Source organism: Diceros bicornis, chromosome 22, assembly GCF_020826845.1.
Source record: "Diceros bicornis minor isolate mBicDic1 chromosome 22, mDicBic1.mat.cur, whole genome shotgun sequence".
NCBI classification, from domain to species: domain Eukaryota; kingdom Metazoa; phylum Chordata; class Mammalia; order Perissodactyla; family Rhinocerotidae; genus Diceros; species Diceros bicornis.
In genome coordinates, this window is record NC_080761.1 from 48,504,342 (window position 1) to 48,517,758 (window position 13,417).

At 45.1% G+C, this 13,417-nt stretch overlaps 1 protein-coding gene across 1 annotated transcript in view; it reads left to right on the forward strand.

The window, feature by feature from the left end:
* Nucleotides 1-13,077, forward strand: part of TEK (TEK receptor tyrosine kinase) — a 98,179-nt gene extending 85,102 nt beyond the window's left edge. The window contains exons 17-23 of the mRNA XM_058565923.1: nucleotides 1,953-2,143; nucleotides 2,698-2,811; nucleotides 6,993-7,063; nucleotides 8,170-8,210; nucleotides 9,123-9,219; nucleotides 10,862-10,961; nucleotides 11,778-13,077. Of these exons, the coding sequence (XP_058421906.1) occupies nucleotides 1,953-2,143; nucleotides 2,698-2,811; nucleotides 6,993-7,063; nucleotides 8,170-8,210; nucleotides 9,123-9,219; nucleotides 10,862-10,961; nucleotides 11,778-11,852 (689 nt within the window). The 3' untranslated portion in view covers nucleotides 11,853-13,077. The remainder of the gene's footprint in view (nucleotides 1-1,952; nucleotides 2,144-2,697; nucleotides 2,812-6,992; nucleotides 7,064-8,169; nucleotides 8,211-9,122; nucleotides 9,220-10,861; nucleotides 10,962-11,777) is intronic.
* Nucleotides 13,078-13,417: the final 340 nt, after the last annotated feature.

The window sequence follows — 13,417 nt, forward strand, 5'->3', positions numbered from 1 at the left end:
GCTCCTGCACGCGCCCATCCTTGCTGATCCAGAGGTCTTCTCAGCTACTAATACTAGGTGGACTGGGGGACTCAGCACCAGGAACAGCGAAGTGCATTGGTTCTTCTTAATTGCCCGTCTTCTTACTTTTCCTCCAAACCCAAGAGACTCATATTCTGAATGTTAAATCCATGAATGCCAACGATCTACTGTAATATGAAAGCATTGAATTCAAATATTGATTGAGTACTTCCATGGGTTTACATCTGCATGCTGCCTGCGTTTGTAGTTCTGCATCCATGCTTAAACTTAATTTCTCATGGAAAAGTTTGCTCCCACAAAAAAGCTCCACAGAGTAATTATTTACAAACTTGACAACCTCTTGTTGACTTTGCAGCACAAACACCAACAATAGAAAAGAGACTACTTCCTTTTCCTCAATTGATTAAACTAAAAATACTGGTGCTTCAAACAATATATCATTTTGAGATCCAATGACGGTGTAATTCTGAAAGCCAGATCATGTCCCGTAGGTTAAATAACAAAGTAATGACATTTATTTTTGAGCTATTTCCTGAAAACAGTAATCAGCATGGGACAGCAGTAAATGAAAGTTAAAAAAATAATAACCACCAACAACAGAAAAATATGTATCTTTTAAAATTTTGCTCTATCATCACATTAGCACATAATTGGTTGGCTCTTAAAATTTATAATTCTGTAAAGAAGTGAGAAAGCACATTCATACCAGAATTGAGGTACATCTTTCCTTATAGTACAATGGGATTCGGTGCCAGAAAACTTTTTTTTTTTGCCCAAATTTCAGTTTCTTAGAATATCTTTGAAGTTCAAATTCATTTGACATTTCAAATCAAAAAATAGTGTACCAAAAAAATTTACCTTTAAAAGACATTAAAACCACTCTACTTTTCACTGGCTCTAAAGATCAAGGTTTTTATCAAAAAAGATTACTTTTCATTAAAAAAAGAACAAAACAATTTGGAATAAAAATAAGACAATGGACCATAATTTCTTCCAGGAACTATTGTTTTATTTTTTTCCTAAAAGTTTGAGTTTTCTGGTTTGTGTAAGCAAAAGGCAATCTCTGACACTAAACCCTGCTGTCCAGTGACCTCATCAGCAATATGGTGACACAGTATGGGTTTCTGGGAGGAGTAGAGGCAAGGAGAGAGAGAGTCATCTGTTGTGGGTCCTTCTGCTATGGACATTTAATCACTGGGGTTTTGTTTTGTTTTGTTTTTTTGGTGAGGAAGATTAGCCTGAGCTAACATCCGATGCCAATCCTACTCTTTTTGCTGAGGAAGATTGGCCCTGGGCCAACATCCGTGCCCATCTTCCTCCACTTTATATGTGGGACGCCGCCACAGCATGGCTTGGTAAGCGGTGCATATGTCTGCGCCTGGGATCTGGGCCTGCGAACCCTGGGCTGCCAAAGCAGAAGGTGCGAACCTAACCATTCCGCCACCAGGCCAGTGCCTAATCATTATTTAAAAAAAAAAAAACAAAGATAACCTCAAAAAAAGCTGGAGACAGACTGGAATAACATGCCTGGTTCATATTAGGTTCTCAATCAAATTGAATAAAAAACAAAAGGTATGTGGACTAGCTGTCCTAGATCTTGTGGAAGCAAATGCTGAGATTTCATTCTACTATTATTACCGAATAGGTAGAAGCATTCAGGAAGCCCTCCATGTTCACCACATTTGGTAGGAATGAGGAGGAGCAGGGGAAAGAAGAGAACCCCAAGTTCAAGCATGGCCCCCTTTAAGTACTGCGAGAGGATGTCCCTTATCTTCCTCCTGTCCCCAGCATTACTGAAGTTGGTACCACCACGTGTTACTTGTCGATAAAACGGAGTTTTATAGGCAATTCCCGAGGACCACAGCACATCTCAGAAATGTCAAAGCTGTTCAGGGCCACTGACGAGGTGGTGTCTCTCCATCTCCCCACAGGTTACCTGTACCTGGCCATCGAGTATGCCCCCCATGGAAACCTCCTGGACTTTCTGCGCAAGAGCCGTGTGCTGGAGACCGACCCGGCATTCGCCATTGCCAACAGCACTGCCTCCACACTGTCCTCCCAGCAGCTCCTTCATTTTGCAGCCGACGTGGCCCGGGGGATGGACTACCTGAGCCAAAAACAGGTTTGTCCTGAGGGCCTTGCTTTGGACATCTTTCCGCTGGAGTTCTCTCTCGAGTCAGGGTTTAGATATGTTTGTACATTTTTTTCAGTCCACCTCTCTTCTGTAATTCCTTCTTACCAGCTCCCTAATTTTAATCTGTTTGTGAATATCCCATCTATTTTTATAGAAGTTCATCCCAATACCAACAATATATTTATCTAGCGAATCGCATTGTATGTATTTGGTGAGGCCTTAACCCATCTGAGCTTCATTTGGCTCCAGATAAGGCCCAATAGCAGAGGACTTACGTTATAAACTGGAAGATTTAATGATCTGGGTTTTTTCCTGAAATGCTCCTCCCAAGATGTGGTGGGTCATTTGGCAGAATCCACTAGCTGAGGAGTTTGGAGAGGAACTCAAGGGAACTGGATTCTGGTGGCTTTTTCAAACCTCTTTCCATACTATCCTCTCTTCCCTAGTTCCCAAAGGTCTTGCCCCTATGGCTTTGTGCTAACAAAATGAAGTGGAACAGCAAATGTGAGACTGAAAATACATGATGTTTTTTAAAATTTCAGTTTATCCACAGGGATCTGGCTGCCAGGAACATTTTAGTTGGTGAAAACTATGTAGCCAAAATAGCAGATTTTGGATTGTCCCGAGGTCAAGAAGTGTATGTGAAGAAGACAATGGTGAGTTCAGAACACGATGCTGATGATATCCTTTCGAGGCCCCCCCTCCTCCCCTGTGTGGCTTCTCTTAGAATCCCACTATTCTATGAGGCATCCGACCGTGTATCTCACTAGATATTGCCCTGACCCAGCAAACATCCTTTCTAAGGTTTGATTCCTCAAACGACTGGAGGGTCCATATTTACCCAGAAAGAAGGCTCTGTCACATGTGGCCAAGTAATTGGACATGTGCTTTGTGGTGCAGGAGCTCGGGGAAGTATCCTGTCCAGACCCCTAGATGTCTCACTCACAGACCTCTGAGGATCCCCCACAGTCCCCTTTCATGCACAGCAAACACAGGAGGGGAAAAAAGGCATTTAACATCTTTCCAAAAAAATCAAGGAAATAAACTAATGAGGTTTCTATATCACAAGGAGGCCCTATGGAGAAACTCCTCACTTCTCAAGGCTCATGTAAGGTTTCCCTCTTTGCCACAAGTTCTCCAGGCCTTCCTCAAGCCCAAATCTAATCCACCTTGGCCTAATGACACCTCCTCTCCAAACGGTCATATTTCATCTTCAAGCACAAGATCCCAGGAGTGTTAGGAGAAGAGAGAAGCTGGATTCATTCTGCTTTTGTTGTCTACCCTGGGGTCGTAAAGCCCTGGAAACGCCCTGTCCTTGGACATTAGTGCTGTGCCGATAACATGCCACTGCCGCCTGCCTTCCTTGAGCGCTGGGCAAGTGCAGGGCCTGGGGATGACAAACCCTTAGTCTTCGCCTGTGTCTGGGGCGTCCACTCCGGAGGCACGGCTCTCCCTTTCCAGGTCTGATGAACATTCCTTGGGCTCAGCTTTCCTGGGACGCTCCAGTTTTCCTATGATATTGAGGGTCCTTTTACTCTTGTGGATACAAAATTGCGTTAGCAAGACTCAAGTTTCTGTATTTATCCTCAAATTCAGGTTTCCTTTCTTTTCAACGTGCTTATTTCAACATACTTAGTTGCTGACAAGATAACACAAACAATACTCAAGAATGTTTTGGAAAGGAAATGACCCATAGTTCACTACCTTGACACATTTTTTTCTCAGTTTTTACTTATTGCCTTCCACAAGCACACACATTTTTACCTAGTTAACAATCACAGTGAACATAACCGTTTTGGATCTTTCCACTCCTTTTTTGATAAGGGTTTGAAATGGGGCCCCTCTGGCTCTGAGGGACCACTACACAGCCTGGCCCTGGATGCTAATCAACATCTGCACTCTCAGAAGCCATAGGAACCTCCCTGAGCACCGGTTTCCAGGCAATACTTTTTTCCCTAAGCTTTTCAGAATTTGCCCCACTCAGAGCAGACCTTTCTCTGGGGCGGGGCTGGGCTTGTCTTGAAGAAGCAGGACCTACCACTCACCATCCACTCTGGTTCCCCACTCGTCCTGGACCTCCTGGAAGCCTCCTGTCTCCTCCACAGAATCCCTTCCCTGGCTGCACTCTGACATCTGGGGGACATGGTGCCTGGATGAGGGAGTGGAGGGGCGAATATAGTTTAGCCCCACGACCTGCGCATTTTATTTGATATGCGTTCCTCAGATCCCCAAGGCGAACACTGGTTTGCTTGGCATTTCATAAAGGGTGGGGATTTCTGTAGACTTGGGGCGCTTAGGAGGAATTCTTAGAGGGGCAGAGCACCGGTCAGGGCTTAACTCCATCTCCTAATGGCAGGGTCAAGTGTTCTGTGGCAGTGTGGGGTCTGGGGAGGAAAGGGATGGAGTGAGAGAGAGGAGGGAAAGAAGAAGGGACCGCAGAGGAGCAAGCTCCTGCAAGGAGGGTGCAGTGTAGCAAGACACCACCAGAGGGCAGAGCGGCTACCTTCTCTGCCCTATTGTTTAAGTCAGAGATTTTCAACTCTCATCGCGCCTAAGAATCCTCTGGGGAACTTCTGAAAAATACAGACGCTGAGTCTTACTGCTTAGATTTTCCGATTCAGTTGCTCTAGGGTGGGGCTCCTGCATCAGTTTGTGTGTGTGTTTTTAAAGTCCCCCAGGTGATTCTAATACTGGAAGTGTTGCAAATGAATGTACTCAGTGATTTGGGGTTTTATTATCATTGATAAATATATTCATCTCTCATGATCGATTTATTTATTACTATCGTGTTTCATGCTTGTGCTAGGTTTTGGGGTTGGGTAACTGAAGTCAGACACAGTCTCCACCTTCAAAGAGCTCAGAGATAGACACATGATGAACAGTTGTAACAGTTGATAAAGTGCTGAGGGCAAAAGCATAAGTGCCATGAGAACACAGAGGAAGCACCCTGAACTGAGCCTGTGGGCAGTCATGGAGGGCTTCCTGGAGGAGGCTAACTCCTGTGTTTTACAGTAGAAGTTAAATAGATATTGGAGATGTGAGAATGAATTGGATAACCTGGAGGATGCATTATATATAAAAGCCTAGAGGCAAACAAGAGTATGAAACATTTGAGGATTAAGTAATTCAGTATGGCTGGAGTGTAACATGGAAAAGAGGAGGAGTTAAAATTCAAGGCTGGAGAAGGAAGCGAGGATAAGTTCTTCCTGAAGAACCTTGAATTCCAGCTAAGGATTTTGGACTCAGCTAAGGATTTGGGACCTTGGGACAATAGGACCATTAAAGACTTTTAAGGAAAGGAACCATGGGGTCAGACTTGCCATTGAGAGAGATCATTCTGATTGTGGTGTGGAGAGCAGATCGTTAGGGTGAAACTAGAGGCAGGGAGATGACATAAGAGGTTGTGGTCATCAGGTGAGAGATGATGGTGGCCTGAACCCAGGCGAGAGCAGTAGGAACAGACAGAAGTGGCCAAATCCAAAAGAAGTCAAACAAGAAAAAAATGACCAAGTGCACATGGAAATTAGTAACGAGGAGGTACGAGGTCAGAAGCCAGCAGGTAAATGAAAGCAGAGACAAAGCAGGCAATGTAGACAATGTTTCCATTCCTCAGCTGTGAAGGGGCAGAGAGCTAGACTAACAGGTGGGAGGTCGAGTGTGTGGACACAGAGTCAAGGGAGATGGGAATGTGGAGGCGAACACTGTAGGTGTAGATGCGAGAAATGATACTTTTATAATTGAACCTGAAAGTGCAGAATTACCATTTGGGATTTGTGGTCAGAAAGAGCTTCAGAATATCACCATTTCACAAAGAACTGGGAGAGAATTGCACATTCAGGTAAAATCCTTGGGGTCCAGGGCAGGGCTGGTCTCATGGATGGGTGGTCTGGGAGAATGCCTGTTCCAGTTTCAAGGGGGCTGAGAAGGAACCCCTAAATCCTCCCTCCGATTTTGCCCCACTGCTGGCTAACATGTGCTGAAGTGCCCCTGGTGGAGCTTGGAGAAATCCCTGGGAGGGAGGCGTCCATCTCTCCACAGGGTTCATGTGATTCCTGGGGTGGCTCAATAGGAAGAGAGCCCCAAATCATAGCAAATCTGAAGACACTAGGAATAAGACTCCGAAGTCAAACTTCCCAATGTCCAGTACACATCTCATTTTTCCCAGGCTGGACTCAATAAGCCAAGAAACAGAGACAACTTAGAGGGAGTCAGGGCCAGGCAGCCAAAGGGTCAGTGAGTGTCTCTCCTTCCCCAGTGGAAACTGCACTGGCTAGAAGTTGCTTCCTCCTCTCTCAATATACATGCACACTGTTCCCTTTGGCCTGAAATGCTCTCCCCTCCCCCATGCACCTGATGACACCCACACATCTTGTAGAACCGAGGTCAGCTGTCCCTTCCTCTGGAAAACCTTCCCCGGCCCCTCCAGGCACAGTCGGTCTCCTCGCACCACCTCAGCCTTTCCCATGTTACCATTCAGTTTCTACGCCTGTCTCCCCTTTCAAACCTCTGTGAGCCACAAAGTGAATAAATGAATAAATGAATGACTACCAAATGCACACACATATTCACACACACACACACACACATATTATTTTTCTTAATATAAAGCTGTTGTAGGGACCCCCTAAGGTAAGTAGGGCCTATACTATTTGCATGTCTTTGAATTTGAACACACTTGTGGTTGGGACCCACACAAACCAATTCCTGAGCCGGCCATACCTTCTGCGGAATTCCTCGTAGGGTTCCCTGTGGACTTGAGCCGCAGCTTGAGGCGAGCTGCGAGCCTTGTGCCGGGCCCCTGTCCTGCCTAAGCGGCCTCTCACTTTGTTCTCCCCAGGGAAGGCTCCCAGTGCGCTGGATGGCGATCGAGTCACTAAACTACAGTGTATACACAACCAACAGTGACGTGTGAGTAAGCCTCATTGTTGAGGGATTTTTTTTCCCCAGAAAAATAAATATTTGACAAAGAGAAGCAAAAATATTATGTCCATCTGTGGAATAAAGCTAATCCGTAAGCCCACGGAATAAATTCACAGGATAAACGAGCCACAGAGCAGACAGTTTTCAGGGTGTAAAATCACTGGTGGCAGGCTTTGGCTTCCTTCCGCACGTCGAGGAGAAGGGGTGAATTCCTGATCTCCAGAGGAGCGAGGGGCCTTCCCGTGGCTCCACTTCCCAGACTGACCTCAGGAGACAGGACCTAGACCAGAGGCGGCAGCCCAGGGTAGCTACTGGGCGTCGGAGGCTGCAGGGATGGAAGGAAGGCCAGACAGGGGGACCCTCTGCTTGCAGCCTGCAGTGACGAGCCTCAGGCTGGTGGTGGAAGGAAGGTTGGGACTGAGACTTAGGCCGTCTTGTCCACGTCCACTATTTTCAGGAGGAAAAACTGAGGCCCAGAGGGTTGAGGTGACTTGTCCAGGGGGTTCTGCTTATGCCAGGGGATGGGAGGGGCAGGCTGGCAATCACTGTGTCCTCACTGTGTGCGAGGTGCCTTTTATAGGTTATCTCACGTCATCTCTGCAAAACTCTGAGGCAGAAATTGGTGTCCCCACTTTCAGAAGAAGACACTAAGAGGCCTCAGGGGGTTCAGTAACTTGTCCCAGGCGGCATGAGTATTAGGTGGCAGAGGTGGGACTGAACTCAGATCTGTCCTGCTTAGAATCTCCCCCGCTCGCATAGACTAGCTCGCATTCTCTACCTGACGTGAGTCGGGGGCCCCGGCAGGGCCACCACGGTTCCCTGTTACAACCCTTCCATTGGCCCCATAGACCAGCTCGCATTCTCTACCTGACATGAGTTGGGGGCTCTGGCAGGGCCACCACTGGTTCTCTGTTACAACCCTTCCACTGGCCCACGAGGAGATAAACACATGCAGTGTGCAAGGCCCTGTCCTGGCCAGCAGACATTTAACATTTCCTCCTCTGACAAAGCGTCAGCCGTCTGGCTTTAGGGGCAGAAAATTGACTGGTCAGCCTGTTTGCTGATGATTGGTTTCCCTATTGTCCTGTCTGCAGGTGGTCCTACGGAGTGTTACTGTGGGAGATCGTCAGCTTAGGTGAGTATCCATGTTCATCTGCCAGGTGAGACTCAGCGTCTCCTGTGCTCCCTTGCTGTGTAATTCCATGGGTACCATCTGTATGTGGTGCCACCAGATGTGACTTGGAAATAGAACCTTAGGGGTTTCCATGTATGAGTGTGTTTATTCCCATCATTCTTCTTTTGAAAGCCCTGTATCTAATGTCATATTTAACACTAACAACCTGGTGGCCATGAACTTGGTTATAGGTTAATTGTCTCTGCCATGCAGAGATGTCATGGAGCTATCACAAGTTCACTTTTACAACTTTAAGATGGTATATTACACAGCCATGAAAAGTCACATTTTTTGAAGGCCATTTAATAGCATGTGAAAATGCACGTGCCATAAAACAGAAATATTTCATATACACTATGATCCCGGTTTTATAAATATTACACAATAGAAAAAACTGGAAGGACTACACAGAAGGGTAATAAAAGCTATTGTTTTTTTTTCATGTTTCTTTTTGTATTTTCCAAGTTTTCTACAATAAACATGTGTTGCTTTTATAATTAAAATTGGACAGGAACTCTTACAGATAAAATAGGAATTGCATCACATAACTGGAGACTTCTAATTAGGAAAAAGATACATCTCATTGGTCCAATAGATGTGCTGTGTGGACAGACTTAGGGAGGGGGATCAGCACTGTAAGGAAGGACCTGTGCTGGATCTTTCTGTGGAAGCAAGGGCCACACTGCGATGCAGTCTGTAGCCTAAGTCCAGCTTTGATGGGCAGTGGGTTTGCTCAGAGAGGAAAGAGCGCTAGGGGCTCACCCTCCCTCAGCACACCGTCGTTCTCCCAGTCCTTGGCTTTAGAGCCACTGGGCAGGAGACACTGCCTTCCACACCCAGGGGCTTTGGGCGACACCATTTCCTGTCTTCCAGGTGGCACCCCCTACTGCGGGATGACGTGTGCAGAACTCTATGAGAAGCTGCCTCAGGGCTACAGACTGGAGAAGCCCCTCAACTGTGATGATGAGGTGTAAGTCAGGCCTCCCTGGGGCCATTTTATCTTAACCTTCCTCCTGCACGTTGCTTGGACAGACGGACTCTAATGAAGGAGTTACCTGATACGGACACACATACCTATACCTACACACACGCACCCCCCCCCCCAAACTGCCAGATGTAAAGGGGGTTCTTTACACTAAGACGGTCAGGCGATGGGCAAGGAATAAGAGCTTTCCAGGCAGAGAATCCAGGAGGACTTGAAGGGGATGATTCTCAGGAAGGTTGAAATGAGGAAGTGCAACAAATGTAGAAAAGATCTGAACTAAACTGATGAAATTCTTCACGAATAAGTAAATGTATGAAACCTCGAGACTAACCTTGGGGATAGAGATGTCAGAGCTGCTACATTAAGGAAGATGGGGGCCGGCCCGGCGGCTTAACGGTTAAGTGCGCGCGCTCCACTACTGGCGGCCCTGGTTCGGATCCCGGGTGTGCACCGACGCACCGCTTCTCTAGCCATGCTGAGGCCGCGTCCCACATACAGCAACTAGAAGGATGTGCGGCTATGACATACAACTATCTACTGGGGCTTTGGGGGCGGGGGAAAGGAGGAGGATTGGCAATAGATGTCAGCTTGGAGCCGGTCTTCCTCAGCAAAAAGAGGAGGATTAGCACGGATGTTAGCTCAGGGCTGATCTCCCTCACAAAAAAAAAAAAAAAAAAAAAAGGAAGATGGACTTTTCTTCATTAATCCTGCTTCTACGAGGATTATTTTCCAGAAGTAAGAATCATTCAGAGGGGAAGAATGATTCACTTCAGTGATACTGCCATTCCCAGAACTAGCTGAGGTAGAAGCTGCCTAACGGGTATGATTTAAGAGTGGAAGGCTCTAGGTTGAGCAAATACTTGATTGTCTGAACTGACCCACTTCCAAGAGTGAAAGAGAGTGCTATTAATTATGTTACTGGTACGAGAGACTTAAACCTAGACCATCCTGGGTCCCACTCCCAGACATTCTGATTCTGCAGGTCTAGTGTGGGTCCCAGGAATCTGCATTTTAATAATGCAAGTAGTTCAGGCCACATTTGAGAAAGTCCTGCTTTAGACCGGTGCTTCCCAAACTATGTGCATAGAACAGGCAAGATACAAACACATGATACAAGGGAAAAAGAGTTCTGTGGTCAGCGAAGTTTGGGAAACTTCGTGTCAAACCTGGTTAAAAAGAGTTTTTGTTTGTTTTTAATGGCAGGACGTCTCAAGATTTCACTATGCTAATCCCTAAGAGGGAGATGGAAGAGGTGGCATTTTGCGAATTTACTTGAGCCTTTTTTTTTTTTAATGAAACACTAACATTTTGAGAGATGTAGCATCCCAAAGGAAATTCTGCCCTAGAAACATCACTTTTCTTTCCGGATGATCAGAATAGCTGAGACCAAGATCCTGCAGGAATGGTACCCAGGGTAGGAAGCAGATCTACCAGGAGAAAGGGGACTTGGAGAGGGAGGTGGGAGGCCTCATAGACACTTCTAGCTGCTGCACTTTTGTCCTCTGACGGCCAAGAGCAGTGACCACGTGCCGAGTGGTTACATCTCTTCTCTTGCTCCCACACCCTACACCTGGCTATGCCCAGTACTTATGTGTAGCGTTCACACTTTAACTCTTTGTTTTCAAAGGTATGATCTGATGAGACAATGCTGGCGGGAGAAGCCTTATGAGAGGCCCTCATTTGCCCAGATATTGGTGTCCTTAAATAGGATGTTAGAAGAACGAAAGGTGAGTCTGGAGGTCAAAGCAGGGCCTCTTTCATTGCAATTCCTCATGTGCCCAGGGTGGTTAATAAAAAGTTGATACAATTCAACAAGTTCTCCTGGGCATAGCCCTAGGTATTACAGGGACATAAAAGACACGGGCCTCAACTTTGAAGAAGTTACAATTTTGGAGGAATTAAGATTTCTACACAGGGTATAGTCATACACAGTAGAACAACATATGGAATTAATCTATTTGAGCTAGAAGGAATCTTATCAGTCATATAGCCTGACCCTTTAGTTTTATAAATGAAGAAACAGAGAAGTGAAAGTGACTTGCCCAAGGACACACAGCAAGTAGACAACAGGTTACTACGGGGAGGGTCAGGAGTTCTACAAAAATTCCTAGAAGCTAGTTGGCTGTATGTATCTGGGGTTCAAAAGACAACTCTAGGTTAGGGAAATAGATTTTGAAAGTCGTCAGAATCCAAGTGGTAATTAAACCAGCGATGTGGATGAACTCACACAGGGAGATACAAAGATGAGAAGTAGACAGAGAAAGGAGAATTGGAACATTTCAGGAGGGACCATGAGAGACAATGAGAAAGAGAAGCTCAGAGACTGACAAAAGTGAGAGGGTGAAATCCAACTTGCAGAAGGCAGGGGATACATTTTAGGAAGAAAGTCGTCAAATACAACAGAGGGCTTGAGGACAGAAAAACGTCCCCCATGTATCTAGTATTTGAATTGAAACAAGCTGAGGAAACAAGGTTTTACCGTAACTGCCCTGTCGGGGGCAGTACTGAGGCAGCCTGTGTCTGAATCACTCTCGCTCTCCTAGACCTACGTGAACACCACGCTTTATGAGAAGTTTACCTACGCAGGAATTGACTGCTCTGCTGAAGAAGCAGCTTAGAACAGACCGTCTTCATCTGTATATTGTTTCCCCTTCACCGGCCTAACAGACCCTCGATACCTTGATGCCAGGAAAGCAAGCAAGCCTTTGCCGAGAGAGGTGACAGAATATAGACGTGTATATATATTGCTGTATGTCTGGACTTTTACCACAGAAGCCCCCGTGTGTGACTCTGTAGTACACTCTGACTCCAATAGGACTGTATATACTGTTTTGAGTAAGAATGTGCTGAAATCAGAATGCCTGTTTGTGGTTTCATATGCAATAATATATTTTTCTAAAAATGTGGACTTTACAGGAAGGTGTGAGAGTACAATTACTGTAATGCATGCCTCATTATTGTCCTAGATATTTTTGATATTTACCTTTATATTGAATGCTATAAAATGTGTTGCTGTGTAGAAGTAAAATATTGTAAATAAACCTAACACTGACCCTGACAACACAGGTGGGAGAAGTGGGGGAAATGTCTGAGTTCTAACAGGACGTAGGTTAACGTTTAAGAAACTGAAAAACCCAAGTGATGTAAAAGTGATTCTTCTGTCTCTAAATTTTCTCCCTCACCTGTAGAAGCCATCCCCATTCCATTTCATCATCTTACCACTTGGTCATGTGTTTCCAGAGCCCACAAGTCAGTCCGGAATGCCAACATCTACAAATAGACTTAAATCTCATTCCTTAGAGGCCTAAGAAACTTTGGAGAAGTATAAATAAGTTTAATAGATAGATTAATGGGATTTAGTTTTAAATTCTCTGGTAACATTGATTTGTGTATTTTAAGAAATTAAAATAGTAGGCCTGGAGTTATATTTGGGAGACATGTGACATTTATCTTATCAAATTAACATTCTTACATGTATTGCACACTGTAAAAAATTTGTTTTGATTGGTTGTGAGTTTACCATTTATACCGTGGGCACCTATTGGACTGAGATCATACAGTAAGTGAATAAATGTCTTGCCTACCCACTTCTCGTCCAGGAATGTCTCATAGGTATTGTCAAATGTCTTTATTATACCTTAAAGAAAAACACCTTAAATTATCCTCTAACTTGTCAGTAATATGCACGTAGAGCAGTCGGTGGGTCTACTCCACCAGACATGGCATCTCAAGACTGGAAACATCTTCTAGAAATGTTCTACTGTCTTGTCCATTTTCTTGCACCAGGACAGTACACCTTGGTAGTGTTCCAACGTGAACTGAGGGCTTAGAATTGGAATCCCTTTTAATTGTGTTACAATGTTAAATAGTTCAACATACCACATAAAGGTCCATATTTCTGCCATATAATCAACCTTATGTGCTCAGAAACGATGACCAGGAAACTGAATTTACCCCATATGCTCTTTATTCACAACCACATACTTCAAGCAGAGACAGAACGAAAGCAGGGCTGCTGGCATATCATTCACATAATCAACTGGAAACTTGATGAAGAGCCATTGAAAATAGGTCCAAATATATATAATAGTTCCTTTTGCTTGTCATGCAAACGTTGTGACGATACTCCTGACAACTCTTGGTTTGCATGTACACGGAACTGAACAAGAGTGAGGATGATCTA